The 23,442-nt window shown below is 40.9% G+C and overlaps 1 protein-coding gene across 1 annotated transcript in view; it reads right to left on the reverse strand.

Annotated features, from left to right (window-relative positions):
- Window positions 1-23,442, reverse strand: part of LOC105870997 (S-adenosyl-L-methionine-dependent tRNA 4-demethylwyosine synthase TYW1) — a 176,878-nt gene that overhangs the window by 150,114 nt on the left and 3,322 nt on the right. The window contains exons 4-7 of the mRNA XM_012764072.3: window positions 16,399-16,500; window positions 13,837-14,031; window positions 11,651-11,941; window positions 1,560-1,682 (exon numbers count right to left, since the gene is read on the reverse strand). Coding sequence (XP_012619526.2) covers window positions 1,560-1,682; window positions 11,651-11,941; window positions 13,837-14,031; window positions 16,399-16,500 — 711 coding nt within the window. The remainder of the gene's footprint in view (window positions 1-1,559; window positions 1,683-11,650; window positions 11,942-13,836; window positions 14,032-16,398; window positions 16,501-23,442) is intronic.

Genomic DNA, 23,442 nt, shown 5'->3' on the forward strand with positions numbered 1-23,442 from the left:
TGGGACTACAAGCATGTGCCACCATGCCCGGCTATTTTTTTATATATATATTTTTTAGTTTTCCAGCTAATTTCTTTCTATTTTTAGTAGACAGGGTCTCACTCTTGCTCAGGCTGATCTCAAGCTCCTGAGCTCAAACAATCTGCCCGTCTCGGTCTCCCAGAGTGCTAGGGTTACAGGCGTGAGCCACCACGCCCGGCCAACACCATTTATTTTTAAAGTCCCTTTTTAACTCTAGTACTTGAGATTCCACCTGTAACATATATGAAATTCCCACATATTCTTGGGTCTAATCTTAGAATTTTAGTCTGTTGCATAGGTCTGTCTCACAATGAGCCAATAATACATTTTAATTATAGACGCCTTATGGTATACTTCAGTATCTGCAAGGGTTAGTCCTTCTCATTACTATTTTGCTAAGGTTTCCTTAACTATTCTTGCATGTTCATTTTTCCACATGAATAGACCAGTCTAGATCCAGGGTGGGAAAAAAACCTCACTGGGATTTTTATTGGGACTGCGTCAAATATTTGTATTAAGTGAACTCATATCTTTACCATACTAAGTCACCCTATCTAAAACAAGGATGTCTTTCCATTCGTTCAAGTCCATTTGCATACCTTTCTGGAATGTTTTAAAGTTTTCCAATATAGGTTTAGGGCACTTAAGTTTATCCAGTATATGTTTAGGGCACTTCTCTTTAACATTTATCCATATGCGATTATTTACCTTTTATGTGACTACTGTAAATGAAGTCTCTTTCATTATACCTTCTAACTGGCTGTTTGGAAACATAAAGGTGATTGACTTACTTCATGACTATAACCTGCTACCTTATTGAATTCTTTAGTTTGAATTCATATAGGTTTTATCATTGATTTTTTTAAGATTTTTCTAATAGTTTTACTTCTTTTTCTTCTAAGGCTTACAGATTTGATATATTTTTAGTTAAGGGAATTCTCATTTTCCAAAACTCATAATTAAATTAACACTTTATTTTTGGGAGGGCAGTATATACAATATTTCAATTTTAGATCACTGGAATCTGCATAAAATTTTACCACTCTGTACATTCTCACATTCATGTAATCACTGAGACAATCACAACCAGACATCACTTCCTGGATTCCTAAGGCCCCCACCCACACTGATCTCAACACCTACAGGATAGGCTGCCATTCCTAAGCCCCAAGACTACTCTGGCTACACAACAGGGAAGCAAATTTGCACCAGAGTTCCACCTGCAACCTCAACAGTAATAAATCCTATCATGCTGTTCATCCTCATACAGCCCTGAATAAAGTCTCTCTAACCATCAACCCACTCCTCAGTCCTTATCCTAAAACTTCCTGCTTATCCTCCTATGAACTCGTTTTCACAAAATGGAAGATCTTCACAAAGCTCATGAAATAAATGGCAAAAAATTACAAACCTGTCAAGAAAGGAACTAGAGAAATGAAACTCTTATTGTGAACTTAGATGAACTACACAGCAACACAGAATACTACACGTTAGCCAACTGCAGGAACCAAGTTCAATATTTCCCAAAATAATGATACCTTTTCTTTCTTCACGCGATCCATAATTTTGCCAAGATCCTCAACATCAACAACAGAATTTAGGCCCTGATGATCCTCAGTACCAAACTCTTCCTCGCTGGTGTTCTCACCAGGCTCTTCCTCCTGGAAAATAAATGTTTCATAAATACATTGTTCAAAGTAGCAAAGTTCTCTTAGACTCTCTCCCACACAGAGACTTCACTGCCTTTAAATTTTTTATTAAAGAGAAAAATCTTAGGTCATTGGCATCAGACTAATCACTGTGAGAGGGCATCACTGAGTGAGAATAACTCACATCTCACCTGCCCCCCCCAACCCACCCCCGTGACAATAACATGAGCACAGCTCAGGAAGAGACACATCCTAGGCAGAAATAGAGGACACATGACATCACTATGAAAAACACTTGTTGAGTATCTATTAGGCGCCCAGTGCAGTGCTCTCCATATATTCACTTGTTTAATCCTTAACTACTTATGATGTAGGTATGTTTAGCATCATAAATAGGTGAGCAAATTAAGTCTAGTGAAGTTAAGAAATCACAGCTAATAAGTGGGAGGTATAGGCACAGCCTTCATCCCTTTCTCCAAGAAGATGCTAAGGCAGAATTAAAGGATAAACAGATTTTAAGAAGTGATATAGTTGCTTATTTTAAACAACAGGTACTTTCTAAGTAACTCCAAGATCACTTTAAAGTTAAAAGAAACAAGATGTCAATAACCTTCACGTGCTAGCCAATATGCCCTGGGGTATAGCACAGAGCCATCATATAGTCAAACGTACTGATCAAGTGTTCAGCACAAAATAAAACAGCCCCTCTTCGAGGTCACTCTTTGTCCTGCTCCAGATGATAAGACCGTCATGGATGTTCTTACCTCTCCTACCTGAAACCACTACCGATACTACAGAAGCAGGGGCTATATAGCTGGCTCACTCGTGTATGTTTTGCTTTGCTGATAAATGAGTAGAGTCTTCTTTGCCTTGCTTCCAGATGACAAAATAAACTGTTTCCAGAAATAGGTGTATGGAGGTGTTCAACTAATCTCAGCCCAGCTTCAACAGAAAAATCTCTGCCAGTTAACTCCACCCTCCCAGCCGCATGCCCAAACTATCAAGAACGGCAATGAGAACACCATCTGAAACATACCTTTTAACAACTAGTCAACTGTTTAAATCTTTCAGTCCAGTGATTCCAACCTAAGTGTCTAAACATGTAAGTATACAGTATTGGCCTCTTTTGATGTACTTATTTTCCTAGAACTGCAACAAAAATCAGTATTGCCTATGTCCCTTGTGCTCCTACCTCCTCATTTCCAATAAATTACAGAATCTTAAACACAGAAGAGACAGCAGGGATCATCTAATCCAATCTCCCTATCTTATGCTACACCAGAGGTCAGTAAACTTTTCATGTAAAAGGTCACATAGTAAATATTTCTGACCTTGCAGGACATAAGTCTCTGTCTCAACTATTCAACTCTGCCACTCTAACACGAAAGCTGCTACAATAGATAAATAAATGGGCATGGCTGTATTCCCAAAACCTTTATTTAAAAACAAAACAGTCAGCAGGCTAGATCTGGCTCGTGAGCCAGTTTGCTGATCCCTGTATTAGACTCTCCTCTACAACTTCTCCTTAGACCTTCATAGATTTTGACAGAAAGTCTCATCTCAAGAATTTACTGCCTCCCAAACACCCCCGTTCCACCTTCACATAAAATCTAACCACAGCTGCTACTAACTTGGCTCTGTGTGACCCTGGGAAACTTCAAAAATTCTTCTCAATAAATAATGGATACACGGTGGCTCACGCCTGTAATCCTAGCACTCTGGGAGGCCGAGGCGGGCGGATTGCTCAAGGTCAGGAGTTCAAAACCAGCCTGAGCGAGACCCTGTCTCTACCATAAAAATAGAAAGAAATTAATTGGCCAACTAATATATATATACAAAAAATCAGCCGGGCATGGTGGCTTGTGCCTGTAGTCCCAGCTACTCGGGAGGCTGAGGCAGGAGGATCGCTTGAGCCCAGGAGTTTGAGGTTGCTGTGAGCTAGGCTGACGCCACGGCACTCACTCTAGCCTAGGCAAGAAAGCGAGACTCTGTCTCAAAAAAAAAAAAAAAAAAAAAAACAAAAACAAAAAAAACAATAATGGATACAATTCATGATAGCCACTAGGTCTAGAAAATTAACTTCACACATTTCCCTAGCCACCAGAGAGATTCCAATCCAGTAAGACAGCAGTCCCCAACCTTTTTGGCACCAAGGACCAGCTTCATGGAAGACAATTTTTCCATTGCCCTGGGGGCGGGGGGATGGCCAGAGCTCAGGCAGTGCCACGAGCCATAGGGAGCAGCTATAAATACAAATGAAGCTTTGCCTGCTCGCCTGCCACTCACCTGCTGCTGTGCAGCCCCCCATTTCCTAAGTTTCATGGAAGATAATTTTTCCATAGCCAGGGGCAGGGGGTGGTGGTGTGTGAAGGCAGAGCTCTGCCACCCAGTCCCTAACAGGCAGTAGACCGGTACCAGTCCACAGCTGAGGGGTCAGGAACCACAGAAGTAAGAGACACATAGATACATGAAGCGGTAATGCTTTAATGAAATGGTTTAGGAATACAAAAAGGAGCCACATAGCCTGGCTGAGAATCCATGGGAGTCTGCCTGAATGAGACAACACCTGAACCAAATGTTGACGCTGGCCAGGCACAGTGGCTCACGCCTGTAATCCTAGCACTCTGGGAGGCCAAGGCAGGTGGATTGCTCAAGGTCAGGAGTTCAAAACCAGCCTTAGCAAGAGCGAGACCCCGTCTCTACTAAACAAATAGAAAGAAATTAATTGGCCAACTAATATATATACAAAAAATTAGCCAGGCATGGTGGTGCATGCCTGTAGTTCCAGCTACTCCTACTCGGGAGGCTGAGGCAAAAGGATCTCTTGAGCCCAGGAGTTTGAGGTTGCTGTGAGCTAGGCTGATGCCACGGCACTCACTCTAGCCTGGGCAACAAAGTGAGACTCTGTCTCAAAAAAAAAAAAAAAAAAAAAAATGTTGAGGCTAAGGCAACTGGCCTGCCCAAAGGAAGACAGGTAGTAAAGCTGTTAAAATTAGAAGGTCAAAGTCACTTGGGCAAGCAGCAGGAGGCATTTGCCAACTATAAGCAACTCAGAAATTCCCAGTAGATAAAGAATAAAGCATAAAACACAGGGAGAAAATGCTACAGAGGAAGATGTGGACCAGACTGCACAGGGTCTTATATGTCTCAGAGGGAGAGCATAGGAAGCTTCTAAAGTGGTCTAAACAGAGAAATAATATAGACCTGTATCATAGCTCACTCTACTGGGAAATTACAAGATAATTTAAGGAAGACAAGACAGTAGACAAGGATAACTGTGAACAACTTACTGCCGTACTCTAGGGAAGAGAAGATACTGGCCTGAATTAAAGAGTAACAGAAGAGCAGAAAATTGGACATTCAAACTCATTTGCCTACTGAAAAATGTTTTCAGTACCAAGGACCCCAGTGTGGCTACAGCTTGGTAATAAGAAAGAGAGAGAATAGTGGGATATGGGTGGAAAAATTCAAGAGTCAGATTAGGTGCTAAGGTCATGCTAAGAAATGTGGCTTTTATTAAAGTAAAATGGAAAATCACTTAAGGCTTTTAAACAGTAGAGTAGCATCAACTGACTTGTACTTTTAAGAATACTCTGAATGTTGGGTGGAAAAGAGATGAAAGGAGAAGAGGGGAGATCAGATAGGAGGTTCCCACAGTAGTCTAGTCAAGAAATATGGCTTGAACTTGTAAGATTGCAATAGAGATGGAGGGAAATTGATGGATTTGAGATATTTTAGGCCAGAGATCAGCAAACTATGGTCCACAGGCCAAATCCAGCCAGCCTCAGGCCAAATCTCAACATGAAAATTCATTACAAAATTGCCTATGGCTATCTTCTTGATACAGTGGCAGAGTTGATAATTGCAGCAGAAACCATATGACCCACAGAGCTGAAAATATTTACTAGCTGGCCCTTTACAGAAAATTTGCTGATCCCTGTTTTAGACAAAGAACCAATCAAACTTACTGAGAAATTCACTACAGGAATGAGGAAAAGGAAGGAATCAAGCAGGGCTCTCATCAAAATATGAGCAAACAGAATCCAATAGTACATCAAATGGATAATTCACCATGATCAAGTGGTTTTCATCCCCAGGATGCAAAAATGGTTCAACATATGCAAGTAAATAAATGTAATTCACCATGTAAACAGAATTAAAAGAAAAATATGATCACCTCAAGAGATGCAAAAAAAGCATTCGATAAAATCCAGCATCCCTTCATGATAAAAACCCTCAACAAATTCATCATAGACGGAACATACCTCAAAATAATTAAAGCCATCTATAACAAATCCACAGCCAACATCACATTGAATGACGAAATGTAGAAAGCATTCCCCATAAGAATTAAAACAAAACAAGGATAACTGCTTTTACCACTTCTATTCAAGACCATACTGAAAGTCCTAGCCAGAGCAATCAAGCAAGAGAAAGAAATAAAAAGCATCCAAATTAGAAAGGAGGAAGTCAAATTATCTCTGCTGATGATAATAATCTTATACCTAGAAAACCCCAAGGACTCTTCCAAAAGACTCTTAGATTTGATAAATGAATTCAGCAAAGTCTCAGATTCTAAAATAAACATACAAAAATCAATAGCATTTCTATACATGAACAATGACCCAGCTGAGAAATCAATCCCATTTACAATAGCTTCAAAAATAAATAAATAAATAAAATACCTAGGAAGAAATTTAACCAAGGAGGTGAAAGATCTCTACAAGGAGAACTACAAATCTACTACTACTAAAGAAGAAATAACAGATTACACAAATGGAAAAATGTTCCATGCTCATGGATTAGAAGAATCAATATCATTAAAACGACCATATTATCCAAAGCAATCTACACATTCAATGCAATTTCTATCAAAATACCAACATCATTTTTTTACAGAAATAGGAAAAGCAATTCTAAAATTCATATGGAGTCCAAGGTGCCGTGGCTCACGCCTGTGATCCTAGCACTCTGGGAGGCCAAGGCAGCCGGATCGCTCAAGGTCAGGAGTTCAAAACCATCCTGAGCAAGAGCAAGACCCCGTCTCTAGTAAAAGTAGAAATAAATTGATTGGCAAACTAAAAATACATAGAAAAAATTAGCCGGGCATGGTGGTGCATGCTTATAGTCCCAGCTACTCACGAGGATGAGGCAGAAAGATCACTTGAGCCCAGGAGTTTGAGGTTGCTGTGAGCTAGGCTGATGCCATGGCACTCTTGCACAGGCAACAGAGTAAGACTCTGTTTCAAAAAAAAATTTTCTTAATAAAAAATAAAATAAAATAAAATTCATGTGGAACAAAAAAAGCCCAAATAGCCAAAGCAATCCCAAGCAAAAAGAACAAATCTGGAGACATCACAATACCTGATTTCAAATTACACTACAAGACTATAGTAACCAAAACTGCATAGTATTGGCATAAAAATAGACACATAGATCAATGGAACAGAATAGAGAACCCAGAAATAAAACCATATACCTACAACCAACTGATCTTTAACAAAGCAGACAAAAGTGTTCACTGGTGAAAGGACACACTACTCAATATGTGGTGCTGGGAAAATTGGATAGTCTATGTAGAAGAATGAAACTAGATCCCTATCTCTAACCATATACAAAAATTAACTCAATATGAATTGAAGACTTAACAGTAAAACTTGAAACCATAAAAATCCTAGAAGAAAACGTAGGAAAAACTCTCTGGACATTGGGCTACACAACGAATTTATGACTAAGACCCCAAAAGCAAATGCAACAAAAACAAAAATAGACAAATGGGATTTAATTAAACTAAAAAGCTTCTGCACAACCAAAGAAATATTCAACAAAGTACATAGACAACATACAGAATGGGAGAAAATATTCGCAAACTATGTATCTGACAAAAGACTAACATCCAGAATCTACAAGGAGCTCAAACAACTCAGCAAGGAAAAAACAAATAATCCCCTTAAAAAGTGGGCAAATGACATCATCAGGCATTTTTCAAAAGAAGATATACAAACAGCCAACAAACACATGAAAAAAATGCTCAACATCACTAATCATCAAAGAAATGCAAATTAAAGCCACAGTGAGATACCATTTACTCCAATTAAAATGGCCATTATTAAAAAGTCAAAAAACAATAGATGTTGGCATGGGTGCAGTGAAAAGGGAATACTTATACACTGTTGGAGGGCATGTAAATTAGTACAACCTCTATGGAGATTAGTATAGAGATTTCTCAATGAACTAGAAGTAGATATACCATTTGATCCTGTAATCTCACTACTAAGTATCTACCTAAACAAAAAGAAATTATTGGCCGGGCGCTGTGGCTCACGCCTGTAATCCTAGCTCTTGGCAGGCCGAGGCGGGCGGATTGCTCAAGGTCAGGAGTTCAAAACCAGCCTGAGCAAGAGCGAGACCCCGTCTCTACTATAAATAGAAAGAAATTAATTGGCCAACTGATATATATATAAAAAATTAGCCGGGCATGGTGGCGCATGCCTGTAGTCCCAGCTACCTGGGAGGCTGAGGCAGAAGGATCACTCGAGCCCAGGAGTTTGAGGTTGCTGTGAGCTAGGCTGACGCCACGGCACTCACTCTAGCCTGGGCAACAAAGTGAGACTCTGTCTCAAAAAAAAAAAAAAAAAAAAGAAATTATTATATCAAAAAGATACCTGTACCCATATGTTTATTACAGCATAATTCACAATTGCAAAGATATGGAATAAACCTAAGTGCCAATAAACCAATGAGTGGATAAAGAAAATGTGTGTGTGTGTGTGTGTGTGTGTGTGTATCACAGAGTACTATTCAGTGATAAGAATGAAATAATGTCTTTTGTAGCAACTTGGGTGGAACTGAAGGCCATTATCCTAAGTGAAATAACTCAGAAACAGAAAAATAAATGCCACTGCCACATGTTCTCACTTATAAGAATACTATGGCTTTCACTATGGGTAAGCAAGGACACACAAAGTGGCATAATAGACACTGGAGACTCAAAATGGGTAGGGTGGGAGTGTTGAATTACCTATGGGGTATAATGTATGCTATTCAGGTGATGGGTACACCAAAAGCCCAGATTTCACCACTATGATATATACACATATAATGGAATTCAACTCATACCCCCTAAATTTATTAAAATTTGTTTTAAAAGGAAAAAATATCAACTTGAAATGGATCAATAACCTAAATACAAGAGCTAAAACTATAAAACTCTTTGAAGAAAAATAGAGGTAAATCTCCCTTACCTTGGATTTGGCAATGGATTCATATATATAACCCCAAAAGCATGAGCAATAAAATAAAAAGATAAACTGGTTTCATAGAAATTAAAAACTTTTGTATTATACATCAAAGGACATAATCAAGAAAGCAAAAAGCAAACCTACAGAATGGGTAAAAATATTTGTAAATGATCTATCTGATAAGGGTTACTACCCAGGGTATAATAAAGAACTCTTACCACTCCACAACAAAAAGACACAACCAGCTTCAGGATGGGGACTGGTCACTGAAAAGACCAAGCATGCTTAGAGTACTGGGACTTTAAGCCCCACCTTCCAGCTTCCAAGGAGGTGAGAAGGGCTGAAGAATGAGTTGATCACCAATGGCTGATAATTAATCAATAATGCTTATTTAATGAAGCTTCCATAAAAACCCTAAAAGACTGGATTCAGGGAACTTCCAGATAACCAAACACATGGAGATTCCTAGAAGGTGATGTGCCTAGAGAGAACACAGAAACTCTACATCCCTTCCCCTATATGTTGCCCTATTCATCTTCTTGTCTGGTGTCCGTTGGTAGCCTTTGTAATATCCTTTATAATAAACTGGTAAACCTAAGTAGTGTTTCCCCAAATTATATGAGCTGCTCTAGCAAATTAATTAAACCTGAAGAAGGGGTTGGGGGAACCCCAAACTATAGCCAGTCAGTCAGAAGCACACGTAACACAACCTGGGGCTTGCAATTGGCATCTGAAGTTGGGGGAAAGGCACAGAATTGAGGACTGAGCCCTCAACCTATAGGATCTGATTCTAGGTAGGGTCACAATTAAACTGAATTAGAAGACACCCAGATGGTGTCTGCTGCAGAACTGACTGCTTGCTCGCTGGTGGGAAGAAATCCCCACACATCTGGTGTTAGAAGTGTGTCGGAGAGTATAGGGCAAGAAACTGAGTTTGTTTTTTCTACAGTAAACAAAAAGAGGTGGGAAAAAAGAACAGAAAAATGGATAAACAGCTGAAAAGATGTGAAATAAAGATAAGATTTATCTGTTTTTATGTTTGTTTATGCACAGGTGATTCCAAAGAATTTATATATTTCTGGGAATAATCGAGCAGAAAGGGAGAGATTAATATGCAGGAGAGAGAGAAGAGAGAAATGAAGGAAGCCAGCCCTTGATTTCACAGCATGGATGGACAGTAGTCTTTGACAGGTACCAGATACTTGGTCTTCTGAACCATCAAAGATGGCAGAAATTTGTAGATGAGCTGGGGAGGCTATGAGTGAGTTTCCCCTCTTATGGCTTCAGATGAGAGCTGAAGGAAGGAATGTAGATAAAGAGGGTAAGAAGCCGTCATCTTGGATAGTGAAAAGGGGAATTGACAAGGGAATGCTGTGAGATTGGTGGGCAGTACTGAGTGCAGTGCACACCTGAGCTTGTGGTCTGCGAGGAGGGCAGATAGTAGGTTTCAAACTGGCTTGGAGTTGGCCAGTCAGGTTGGAAGAGCAAATAAGAGGCAAGGCAATTGAAGTTGTTTATAAAAGAGTGTGTATAAAAATCTAAACTGGGTTTAAGGAGGGAAGTGAAGTTAGCAGTTTCCCCTGTCCAATGAAAAAGGTATAGGATCAAATGGGATCAAAAGAATTTTAAAGGAGGGGCTTCAGAGTCAGATCAGAGTATGGGTCATAGGAATGTGAATTTCAGACGTGAGTGTGCGAGAGAGAGACCAAGGTCAGTGAAGTAAATAGTTGCTGGATGGCCGGGCATGGTGGCTGACACCTGTAATCCTAGCACTCTGGGAGTCTGAGGCCAGATAATTACTCGAGGTCAGGAGTTTGAGAGCAGCTTGAGCAAGACCCCGAGACCCCATCTCTATTAAAAATAGAAAGAAATTAGCTGGACAACTAAAATATATAGAGAAAAAATTAGCCGGGCATGGTGGCACATGCCTGTAGTCCCAGCTACTCGGGAGGCTGAGGCAGGAGGATCACTTGAGCCCAGGAGTTTGAGGTTGCTGTGAGCTAGGCTGACACCATGGCACTCTAGCCCAGGCAACAGAGTGAGACTCTGTCTCAAAAAAAAAAAAAAATAGTTGCTGAAGGTATGAAGGCCAGAAAACTGGCAGGCCAGATTGTTGGATAGATCACCTACATGAATGTCTTAGCCACAAGGAATAATGATAGGAACAAGGGTGAGGAGAAAAACAATAAGTGAGAATTTCAAGTTGTTCCTAAATTACCCAAGTGACCAGGTGACCAAAAGATAACAGCTGTGAAGATGGCAGCAGTGATCTGGCCTGAAGATGTGAGCTTCAAAGAAACCAGGATATTTAAAGGAAGAAAGAGAAATGCTTAGAATGTGAAAAAAGAAAGAATGAATCTGGGATGACTTGCAGCCTTCAGTCTGAGTGACTAATGGAGTCACTTAGGTCAGGAGGAACATGTGTTCTGGGGATAATAAGATGTTATGAGCTCAGTCTGAGACATATTTAACTTCTGTGAGCCTCTGTTTCTTAACCTGAAAATGCAGTAAAAATCTACCTGACTCTAACAAAGTGAAGATTAAAGAAGGGATCTAGGAAAGTGTCTAAGCACAATATGGTTTAACTCCTAAGGCTACATTCTCTGAAACACCACTACATGACTTTCAGATCTTCCTACTAACCAAAGCCAATGAGATGGTTTCTTGGGACAGAGGTAAAGTTCAGTATCTCCAAACAGAGGAGGAAAGCAGTGAGAAATGAACACACAGGCCACATACCTCAGTGTCTCTCGGATGCAAGTCATCCAGAGTGTGGGACCCTGGCTCTGTTTCCTCTGAGCCATGCTGATTAGATTCGCATTTGCCTTTTTTGCAGTTGCCACCACAGGATTTTTTTTTCTCTCCTTTACAGAGGCCCTGCAGCCGGTAGATGAACTTGGTCTTCCATGCTCTGAAATCAGCTTCAATGCTGCCATGTTTGCTCCTGACCACATCACAGTCGCCCTCCCCTCGAGCCATCACACGATGAGCTCCGAGCATCCAGAGCCACTTATCGATATTTTTGCCAACCTGCAAGAAAAAGAGACACATGAGCTAAAAACACAATCCTTTAAATTGGAGGTTTATAGACTGCTCGGCAAAAGCCCAAAGATCTTCTGGGGCCTCTGGTCACAGGCTGCTGTTGAAGAGAGAATTGCTCAGCAAAAAGGACTTCAAAAGCCCTCAAGCTCCAGCTTCAACACAGCAGGGTCACATTTTATATATTCTGATTTTTGACCTAAGTTTTTTTAACAAAGGAACAAAGAAACCCTTTTATTAAGCAAAGACTTAATAACTAAGAAAGAATTTGAAAACTACTACTGTAAATCAGGGTCAGAACAAATATGCATTAACAAAACAAATTAGTTCCAAAAATCTAACAAAGCCTACGGGGCCAAAGCCCACTCAGTAATAAAGCGCAAATGTAATCAATTTGGCAAGACTCATGATTACATAAACTCAAGAATTTATTTCATTCAGCAATTAAGCTGAGGCACAGGGGTTATCAAGAAACACAGTTAAGAGTTTAAAAACTTAACAAGCTTCCTGAGTGTCAAGGCATTAAACAAAATATTTACATATTTCAATTTTCCCATTCTTAGTTGAATTTCTTTGAAAATATGGGGGGAAATTTATATTGTGACATAACAAATGAATAAAAATAAGTTTAAAGAGGCTGGGTATGGTGGCTCATGCCTGTAATCCTAGCACTCTGGGAGGCTGAGGCAAGAGGATCGTTTGAGCACAGGAGTTTGAGACCAGCCTGAGCAAGAGCAAGACCCCGTCTCTACTAAAAATAGAAAAATTATCCAGGTGTGGTGGCACTTGCCTGTAGTCCCAGATACTCGGGAGGCTGAGGCAGGCAGATCACTTTAACCCAGGACCTCAAGGTTGCAGTGAGCTATGATGACACCACTGCACTCTAGCCAGGGGCTAAAGAGCAAAAGACTCTGCCTCAAAAAACAAAACAATAAGTTTAAAGAAAGCTTCTCACATCCATTACTCACCCTCTACCACAGACAGGTGAGCCAGGCGAGGCCTATCTCTAGGGAGAGGTACACATGCAAACCACTGAGAAACTGGGAGCCTCTGTAGTTTTATTTTTTAAAGTTTTGAGAACAGGATGCAAAAGGAAAGGAGCCAAATTAATTTCATTTAAAAGAAAGGAGCCCAGGGAAACAAGTCAAAAAATTTAATGTTTTATTACATAAAAGACTGTGAGTGTTTTTCCTTCTGTTTTCCTTTAAAAATTAATAATTTAAGGCCAGGCGTGGTGATTCACGCCTGTAATCCTAGCACTCTGAAAGGCCAAGGCAGGTGGATTGCTCAAGGTCAGGAGTTCAAAACCAGCCTGAGCAAGAGTGAGACCCTGTCTCTACTATAAAAATAGAAAGAAATCAATTGGCCAACTAAAAATATATATAGAAAAAAAAATTAGCTGGGCATGATGGCACATGTCTATAGTCCCAGCTACTCAGGAGGCTGAGGCAGAAGGATTGCTTGAGCCCAGGAGTTTGAGGTTGCTGTTAGCTAGGTGAAGCCACAGCACTCTAGCCCAGACAACAGACTAAGACTCTGTCTCAAAAAAAAAAAAAAAAAATTAATGATTTAAAGAAAATTAGTTCACCTGTATTAAGAGATCAAGCAATAAACATTCAACAACAGAACAGTTAGGAAAGTCCAAAGACTCAGGGATCTTCTATCTATGAGGTCCTCCTTGGGGACTGTGAGTCCAGGCTGCTAAGACACTACACAGTATGAGGCACATTCATTCATTTTATTCAACAAAAGTTTACTGAGAACCTACTATATGCCAAGTTTGAATGCATATGTGTAGCAATTTCCAGCTATAAAGAATAACACAATTCTTCTTATATGTGTTTAAATAAAGAAGAATGTATCCATATAATTCAACATATACCCACCTTGTTGAAGTAGCTTGCATAGGCAGAGTTGCCCAAGCCAAACACTGCATATCTCATGCCCTTCAGATAAGTTTTGCCAAATCGAAAATCACTGGATGCTTCCTCTAACCATTTGCAGAACCACTCAGCACTCTCAGTTGGCCGGCCATCAGTATATGTAGCAACCAGGAAGACGCAGACATTTTTACTAGTAACCTAACCAAGAAAGTAATGGTTTCAGAAGAATATTTAAAATATAAATGATCTCAATGAAGCAAATTCTTTCTTGAAATGCAGGTATTTATGTCATATTGATCTCTAAGGACAACAGGAGCTTCTGTGAACTATTCTTTTCAAAAGTAAAAGAAAACACAGCAAGGACACCTTGCATAGGGGAGAAAACCCAGTCCCTTGTTCCTGCCAGTATACCTTCTGGCAGCCCTCACCATTTATTCCATTGCAATTTCTGTACTGTAAATTCCTATGATCTCTGATTTGTCATATTGGAAACACAATCCAAATCAGTCAAGAAAAAAATACAGAAAGATCTCTAAAAATGTACCTGAAAAATTAAAGCAATAAAATTTTTAAACATAATCTAACTTTACACTTGGCACCATCATCTACAAAGGGAAACAAAATACAGGCCGAGTATCCCTTACCCAAAATGTTTGGGACATTGCTCCGAACCTCAGACTTTTTCAAATTCTGAAACATTTGCATATATGTAATGAGATATCTTGGGGATGGGACCAAAGTCTAAACACAGAATTCATTCATGTTTCATATATACCTTATACATATAGCCTGAAGACAATTTTATAAATTATAAACAATACTTTTATAATTTTGTGCATGAAACAAAGTTCTGACTGCATTTTGACTGTGACCCATCACATCAGGTGAGGTGTGGAATTTTCCACTTGTAGCATCATGTCTGATGTTTCAGATTTTGCAGCATTTCAGACTTCGAATTTTTGGATTAGGGATTCTCAACCTGAACATCTTCAGTCCTGCTAGCCTAGTACTTCATCTGCTTGAGTATCCTAACAGTTCCAAGTCATGAGTAAGTTACAAGTAATCTCTTACTTGTAATTATCAAAGTTTGCTAATAATTTTTCACAAATAACTTACAGTAGATTCAAGCTCATCTGCACTCCGATATGTTTTTGTAGGGGACCAAGAATTCTACAGTTACAGCTAGAAATTTTTCCACTAAAAAGGAGCTGGAAAACTACAGCCCAAATCTGGCCTGCTGCCTGTTTGTTTTAAATAAAGTTTTACTGGAAAGCAACCACACCTGTTCATTTACATGTTGTTTATGGATGTTTTGTGCCTCATGGTAGAACCAAGTAGCTGCATGGCCCAGAAAGGTGGAGATACTTACAACTTGGCCCCTCAGTAAAAATTTGTCAACTCCTGCCCCTGCTCTAATTGTTTTTCCAATTTTAGCTGCATCAGACTCACCTACAGCAAGGTTAAAACAAAGCCTCATAACTAGAGTTTGATTCAGTGGGGCTAGTCTAAGACCTGAAAACTCTTTATTTTTTTTTAAGAGAAGGGGGTCTCACTGTATTGCCCAGGCTAGAGTATAGTGGCACAATCACGGCTCATTGAAGCTTGAATTTCTGGGTTCAAGCCTCTTCCTGCCTCAGCCTCCCGAGTAGCTGGGACTACAGGCATGCGCCACCACATCCAGCTAATTTTTTTTTTCTTTTTTTAAGAGATAAGGTCTCACTCTGTTGCCCAGCCTGGTCTCCAGCTGCTGGGCCCAAGCAATCTTCTTGCCTTAACCTCTCAAGTTGCTGGGATTACAGCCATGAGCCACTGTACACAGCAGGAATCTTCATTTCTAACAAGTTTGCAGGAGATGCTGATACTGCTGGTTTAGGGACCTGGGCATGACTGGAGGTGGGAAGGGGCATTTGTCAGGTGAAGAAATTAAACCCTCAGACATATTAAGTGATGCATCGAGGCTGAACAGGTAACAAGAGATTTCTACAACTCCAAACCCATATGCTTTCCACTCCCAACCTTTTGGTCAGATTACTCATGATCCACATGCATAGCACTCCGCCATCAATAACAATCCTCCCCTGGTTGTGGGATTCAAAGTAGGGGAAAGGAAGGAACTTCAAACCACACTAGTTTACCCACCCCCACCCGACCCAGGAGAATCTAACATACCAGAAGGACAGCCCATGCCACATCAGAATCAGTGTACTACACTACACACTACACATTCAATACTTCTGACTCACGCTGAAAACTCAACCAACTGAAATCCCTTAGCATGAAAATTAAATTTATTCTGAGGATTCTATGTAGCCCAGAAGACAGGAGGTCAAATAAATATGAGAGTTAAGTGGGGTATGATGGCATGAGCCTGTAGTTCCAGCTACTCGGAAGTCAAGGCAGGAGGATCTGCTTAAGCCCAGGAGTTTGAGGTTGCAATGAGCTACGATGACACGACTAGCCCAGGCAACAGAGTGAGGCCCTGTCTCAGGAAAAAAAAGTTTAAAAAAAGATAAAATAAATAAATATGAGAACTGAGACTGAAGAAAAAATAAGATAATTACCAACCTCTTCTACCAGATGATCATCTGGATCATATTCTTTCAGATCAATAATTGCCACAGGCAGATCTAAGGAGGTAACTGCTTCAGCAAGAATTGTTGCAAATCCCTAATAGTAAAAAAAAAAAAATCAAAGTCTTCAATAAGCCAAATAAGCAAAATACAGACCTCATTTACCCCTGTAGGCAAGAGAATATGGCATGCCTCCTGAAAAATTTTTTCAGTGACTGATATTCATCATCATAAACACAAATACTATTCTCTTGTCTACCATTTTCTCAAGCACCATTGTAGAGATGATTATTCAATTGTGTTGTTCTCATTCTGTAAGAATATAGGACAAAATTGGCTTTTTGACATTCTAGCTGCTTTGCCACACTAGAATAAACATATGCAACTATATAAAAAAATAATGAAAAATGAAGAGAATGGAAAATATAAACAACAACATGTTGACAAATAAGAGAAAGCTTTAGGGAATAGTTCATATGCCTGACAGAACCCCAGAAAGGCTCTGGGCTGAGTCAGCCACTAGAAGGGAGTCCTGCATGGTAGAAAAGAGCCAATTAGCTGAGAATTTGCATATAGGACAAATGCACACAGAAGGTCACAGAGCCTAAGCAACACTTACCTTTTACCCCTAAGCAAAATATCTGCCAGCTCTTCTCCAAACAAATGAACCAAATGTCTGGGGGAAGCTAAAACTTCTAGCCAGATGTTGGTACCTGAGACAACACCCTCCTCTTTTTTGCTTGGTAGTCTTAACACTTGACGCCCTACCTACAAGGGTTATTAGCTGAGGCTAATTCATTTCTAGGGCATCTACCATGCCAGTCTCAGTTTGGGGCAATACTGTAGTCCCTGCTTACTCGAAGTTTTGCTTTCCAAGGTTGCAAATACCCACGAACCCACCATTCAAAATATTAAATGGAAAATTCCAGAAATAAACAATTCAAGAGTTTTAAAATGCACACCATTCTGAGTAGCATGATGAAATCTGTCACTGGCCCACTCTGGTGCCTGCCCAGGATGTGAATCAGCCCTTTGTCCAGCATCTCCATGCAGTAGACACCACCAGCCCATTAGTCTCTTAGAAGCCATCTCAGTTACCAGATCGAAAAACATAGCATGTATAGGTATCAATATTATCCCTGGTTTCAGGCATCCACTGGGGGTCTTAGAACATATCCCCTGCAGATAACGGGAGACTACCAACACCGAACAAGACAGGGCTCCTGTCCTCAAGGAGCTTATGGAAGGAGAAAAAACACAAAAATGGGAAAAAGTATTTCAGATGGTGATTGGTGCTATGGAGAAAAATAAATCTGGATCAAGGGAAAGAGTACAGGATTGGAGGTGGGAAGAGTTGTTAATTTACATAGAAAAAGGTCAGGACACTAAAAAATATTTGTTCGTTGTCCCCAACACAAAGCTCCTCAAACCCTTGAAATTTTCTGTCTTTTGTATGCTAATGAGATGACTCACAGAGAGGGGACTCAGGTAGCCTCAGGACAGGGGCTGGTCATAAGAAAAACCAACCGACCAGAGGTTAAACTCAGCACCTCCCACTCCCTATCCCCAACCACTGTGGAGAGAAGAGGGCAGGAGATTGAGTTCAATCACCAATGACCAGTGATTTAATCAAACGTGCCTGTGTGATGAGACCTCCAAGAAAAATCCCTAAAGGACAGGGGCTTCCAGGTTGGTGAACACCCTGATGTGCGGGTAAGGAAGCAAGCCCAGAGGAAGTACATCCCTACCCCTCCTTACCTTGCTGTATTTTGCTCTTCCACTTGGCTGTTCCTGAGTGTATCGTTTATAATATCTGGTAAGCATAAGTCAAGCTATTTCCTGAGTTCTATGAGTTGTTCTATCAAACCTAAGGAGGCTGTGGGAAACCTCAAATTTACAGCTGGGACTTCCGACTGGTGTCTGAAGTGGGGACAGTCTTGTGGACTAAGCCATTAACCCCATGAAGTTTGATGATAACTCCCAATAGTTAGTGTCAAAAGTGGTGCGCTGGGGCCAGGCGCAGTGGCTCATGCCTGTAATACCAGCTGCTTGGGAGGCCAAGGCAGGAGGATCTCTTCAGGCCAGGAGTTCAAGACCAGCCTGGGTAAAAGGAACCCTATCTCTATAAAAAATAAAGAAATTAATCAGGTATGGTGGTGTTACAACAAAGCTGACCAAGAACAAACAGAATGGCATGAAAAGGGTGGAGAGAACCAGGTTTATTTACACCAGCAGGCTCAGAGAGGGCTTACCACCAAATTTTGAGCCCCAAACAGAGAGAGTAGCAGTCTTTTATATATTTCGTTTTAGGGAAGGTGCAGGGCACAGTTACAATGTGGTTATCTTAAGTGGGGCAGGGTCTCAAATGACCCCATTTCCTGGCATAGAGTTTCTATAGAATTTCTTCCTGTCTTATCTTACCATGGCAGAAGTTGCTGCAAGCAGTCTGCAGAAGTAAGAGCAGCAGCAGTTTAGCAGTTACATAAGGGGTTGTTCATGGGGAGGGGTTTTGCTTAGTGGAATTTTTCTTTTTTCTATCATTGTTGCACACTTGTAATCCTAGCTACTCAGGAGGCTGAGCCAGGAGGCTCGCTTGAGCCCAAGAGTTTGAGGTTGCAGTGAGCTATGAGCACGCCAATGCACACGAGCTGGGGCAACAGAGCAAGACTATGTCTCAAAAAAAAAATTGGTATGGAAAAAGGATGTGTATTTGGGGTCAGAAAAACATTGCAGTGGTGCAGTAGGCCTCCAGGATAAAGTAAGATTTGAGCCAAACCTGAAGGAAGAGAACAAGCCATGAAGTTATCTCAGGTAGAGGGAACATTTAAGTGCAAAGGTCCAAAACAGGCAGCACCCTTGACAAGAAGGTTACCCGGACTAGAGAAGAGAGGACCAAGGAGTTGAGGTAAGAAAGTTAATAACAGAGAGCCACATGTCTTGGACCTCCATGCCACTGTAAAGATTTTGGCATTTGTGAAGTGAATGAGGGAGTCACTATAGGATTTTCTTGGGGGTTTGTTTATTTTGAGACAAGGTCTAGTCCTGTCACCTGGCTAGAGTCCAGTGACACAATGATAGCTCACTGCAGCCTAACATTCCTGGGCTCAAACGATCACCCTCAGCCTCCCAAGTAGCTGGGACTACAGAAGGGGTCCCAGGCTGGTCTCAAACTCCTGGCCTCAAGCCATCCTTTCACCTCAGCCACCAAAAGTGCTGGGATTACAGGCATGAGCCACCACGGCCAGACGGGTAATATGATTCCCCTTAAGTTTTCACAGAGTCACTGAGGTTACTGAGTTGAGTGCATAATGGAGTCAGGGGAGGGCTGAGCAGTACCAACGCAAGGAGACCAGTGGTGAGATGACTACTGTAATCCAGACAAAATATCTTGAAACTGTGAAAGTTGTCAGAATCAAAACAGAATCACTAATTTGAAGAAAAACTTGCCAGAGGCAGGAAAGAACAGGAAGAGAAGGTTCTCACCATCACAACCTTACACAAAGAATAATTCCGCAAGGACATCTGCCCAGCAACTGCCTGTCCAACTTCGGACTGGCATCACCCTTGTTATTGATCTCTGTAGCCAAGGATAATTATTTCAAAACAATTACATAATCCTCCTCATTTTTCTATGAAAAACCTTTGTCTTCCTTTATCTCCCTGAATACATACATAGTTTACTATGGTATGTGTATTCCCATTGCAGTACTCTCTTCCCAAATAAACATTTTTCTTTTAGAGATCCTCTGTTATTTAGGTTGACATTTGCTTGGACCAGGGCAGTAGCAGGGAAGGTGGTGAGACGTGATTGGAATACAGACCGGACATGGGATACATGAAAAAGAGAGAAGTCAAAGGTGTTTTGGACTAAGCAGCTGGAAGGATGAAGTTGTCATTTACTAAAATGGTAAGGATGATAAGTAGAATAGATTTGGGCAGAAAATTGGGAGTTCGGTTTTTAGCACATTGATTTTGAGATGCTTAATAGAAATCCATATGAAAACCTAAGATACAGGCAACTGGATATGAGAGTCTGGAGTTGAAAGTACAGTTCAAATTAGAAACATAAATTTATAATTCATCATCTAATACAGGGGTCAGCAAACTAAGGCCCACAGGCCAAATGCAGCCTCTGTTTTATAAGTAAAGCTTACTGGAACACAGCCATGCCCATTTATTGCTTATTGTTTATGACAGTATCCACACTCTCAGCAGAGTAGCTGCAACAAATATCACATGGCTTGTAAAACCTAAAAAATACACATATAATAAAAAAGCTGGCCCTTTACAGAAGTTTGCTAACCCATGAACTAATAGATAGAATTTAAAGCCGTAGATAATAAGATCCCTTAGGAAGTAAAGTAGCTACAGATAAAGACTAAGTCTCCAGGTCAAGAAGATAAAGAAGAACAAGCAAATGACTGTAAGAAGACTAGGCTCAGTACAGCAGGAAAATAAAACAACAAGAAAACAGTCTACTGAAAGTTCAATGAAGAAAGTATTTCAAGAAGAAAGGAATGGTCATGCAGATAACAGATCAAGTAAGATAAAGACTAAAAATCAATTAGCGGGCGGGTGTGGTGGCTCACGCCTGTAATCCTAGCACTCTGGGAGGCCGAGGCGGGCGGATTGCTTGTGCTCAGGAGTTCAAAACCAGCCTGAGCAAGAGCGAGATCCTGTCTCTACTATAAATAGAAAGAAATTAATTGGCCAACTAATATATATAGAAAAAATTAGCCAGGCATGGTGGCACATGCCTGTAGTCCCAGCCACTTGGGAGGCTGAGGCAGTAGGATTGCTTGAGCCCAGGAGTTTGAGGTTGCCATGAGCTAGGCTGACGCCATGGTACTCACTCTAGCCTGGGCAACAAAGCGAGACCCTGTCTCAAAAAAAAAAAAAAAAAAATTAATTAGCAACATGGAACTCACCGGAGCATATATGGGCATGCAAGCCTAACTAGAGTGGTTCAAGATAAACAGGAGTAGAGAAATTGGAGACAGCAAGCACAGACAATACACTGACGGAGTTTTACCATAAAATAGAGTAGAAAAGTAGGGTGGTAGAGGGGGGTGTAGGGCCAAAAGGTGGCCCAGCATGCCCTGATCTTCCCTGCACAGAGCATTCAGTGAAAGTTTATAATTAGAAAAAACAAGTCTGTTCACCCACTAAGAGAAAAGCCACATCAACTATCCTATCATTCTGTCCTAATGATGAACAGAAAACCACAGATCACCAAGATTATAATGAGAACAAACATCAGGGAAGAGAAATACCAGCAGCAAAAAAACTGAAAAAGAAAATACATCAGAAAGAGTAAAAGAAATTCAAGAAGATATATTCTTAAATTATGAACAAGATACTATAAAAACTGAATTTTAAAAAAGGCATTTTCACAATTGAAAACATAACTGCTGAAATAAAACATTCAAAAAAGGATTTAGGGCCAGGCGCAGTGGCTCACACCTGTAATCCTAGCACTCTGGGAGGCCAAGGCGGGCAGATCGCTCAAGGTCAGGAGTTTGAAACCAGCCTGAGCAAGAACGAGACCCCATCTCTACTAAAAAAATAATAGAAAGAAATTAATTGGCCTACTAAAAATATTTATAGAAAAAATTAGCCGGGGATAGTGACGCATGCCTGTAGTCCCAGCTACTCTGGAGGCTGAGGCAGGAGGATCAGTTGAGCACAGGAGTTTGAGGTTGCTGTGAGCTAGGCTGACACCACAGCACTCTAGCCCGGGCAACAAAGTGAGACTCTGTCTTAAAAAAAAAAAAAAAAAGATTTAGAATGGAAATCTAAGAATCCAGGATAAAAAGAAAAGTTACAGAAAGTATAACAGATGGACAGCTAAAAATATATAGAAAAAATTAGCCAGGCATGGTGGCGCATGCCTGTAGTGCCAGCTACTAGGGAGGCTGAGGCAGGAGGACTGCTTGAGCTCAGGTTGCTGTGAGCTAGGCTGATGCCACAACACTCTAGCTTGGACAACAGAGTGAGACTCTGTCTCAAAAAAAGAGAAGAGAAGAGGAAGAGAAGAGGAAGAGAAGAGGAAGAGAGGAGAGGGGAGGGGAGGGGAGGGGAGGGGAGGGGAGGGGAGGGGAGGGGAGGGGAGGGGAGGGGAGGGGAGGGGAGGGGAGGGGAGGGGGAGGGGAGGGGAGGGGAGGGGAGGGGAGGGGAGGGGAGGGGAGGGGAGGGGAGGGGAGGGGAGGGGAGGGGAGGGGAGGGGAGGGGAGGGGAGGGGAGGGGAGGGGAGGGAGGGGAGGGGAGGGGAGGGGAGGAGAGGAGAGGAGAGGAGAGGAGAGGAGAGGAGAGGAGAGGAGAGGAGAGGAGAGGAGAGGAGAGGAGAGGAGAGGAGAGGAGAGGAGAGGAGAGGAGAGGAGAGGAGAAGGAAAGGAAGGAAAGGAGGGAAAGGAAGGAAAGATAACAGAAAATATTTGAGACATAAAAGATCATCCCAAAGGACCAACATCCAACTAACAGGAGTCCCAGAAAGAAAGACTGAAAAAAAATGAAAGGGAAAAAATACATCTACAAAATATTAGCAGAACTAATGCACACAAATTTTCAAAACAAAAGAGCCCAAGTATCCAGAACTATGGCTGAAAAAAGACGCAACGTAGTCACCTTCACACAAAATTTCTAAACATCAAGGACAAAGAAATTATCCTAAAAATGTCTAGAAACAAAAACAATCAAGTCATCTCCAAAGGAATGAGAAAAGTAGCCTTCTTATCAGCAACACTATCTGCTGGAAAACAGTGGAGAGATGCCTCAAAGTTGTGAGGAAAAAATTATTAATAGTCTTCTATACACACCAAATATGAACCAATCAAATGTGAAAGCAGAATTTAAAAATTCAGACAGCATAAAGATGGAAGACAGCTATCTAACCCAAAATCAAATATGATATGAACAGCACTACTAAGCCATAGAGATTTAAGGACTGTTTGTATCAACTAACTAATATAAGGAGTCAATAACTGTGTAATCTGATAAATCTGGAAACAGCATAAGCAAGTTATACAGTTAAATCATCAGA

This window comes from Microcebus murinus, chromosome 19 (assembly GCF_040939455.1).
Source record: "Microcebus murinus isolate Inina chromosome 19, M.murinus_Inina_mat1.0, whole genome shotgun sequence".
NCBI lineage: Eukaryota > Metazoa > Chordata > Mammalia > Primates > Cheirogaleidae > Microcebus > Microcebus murinus.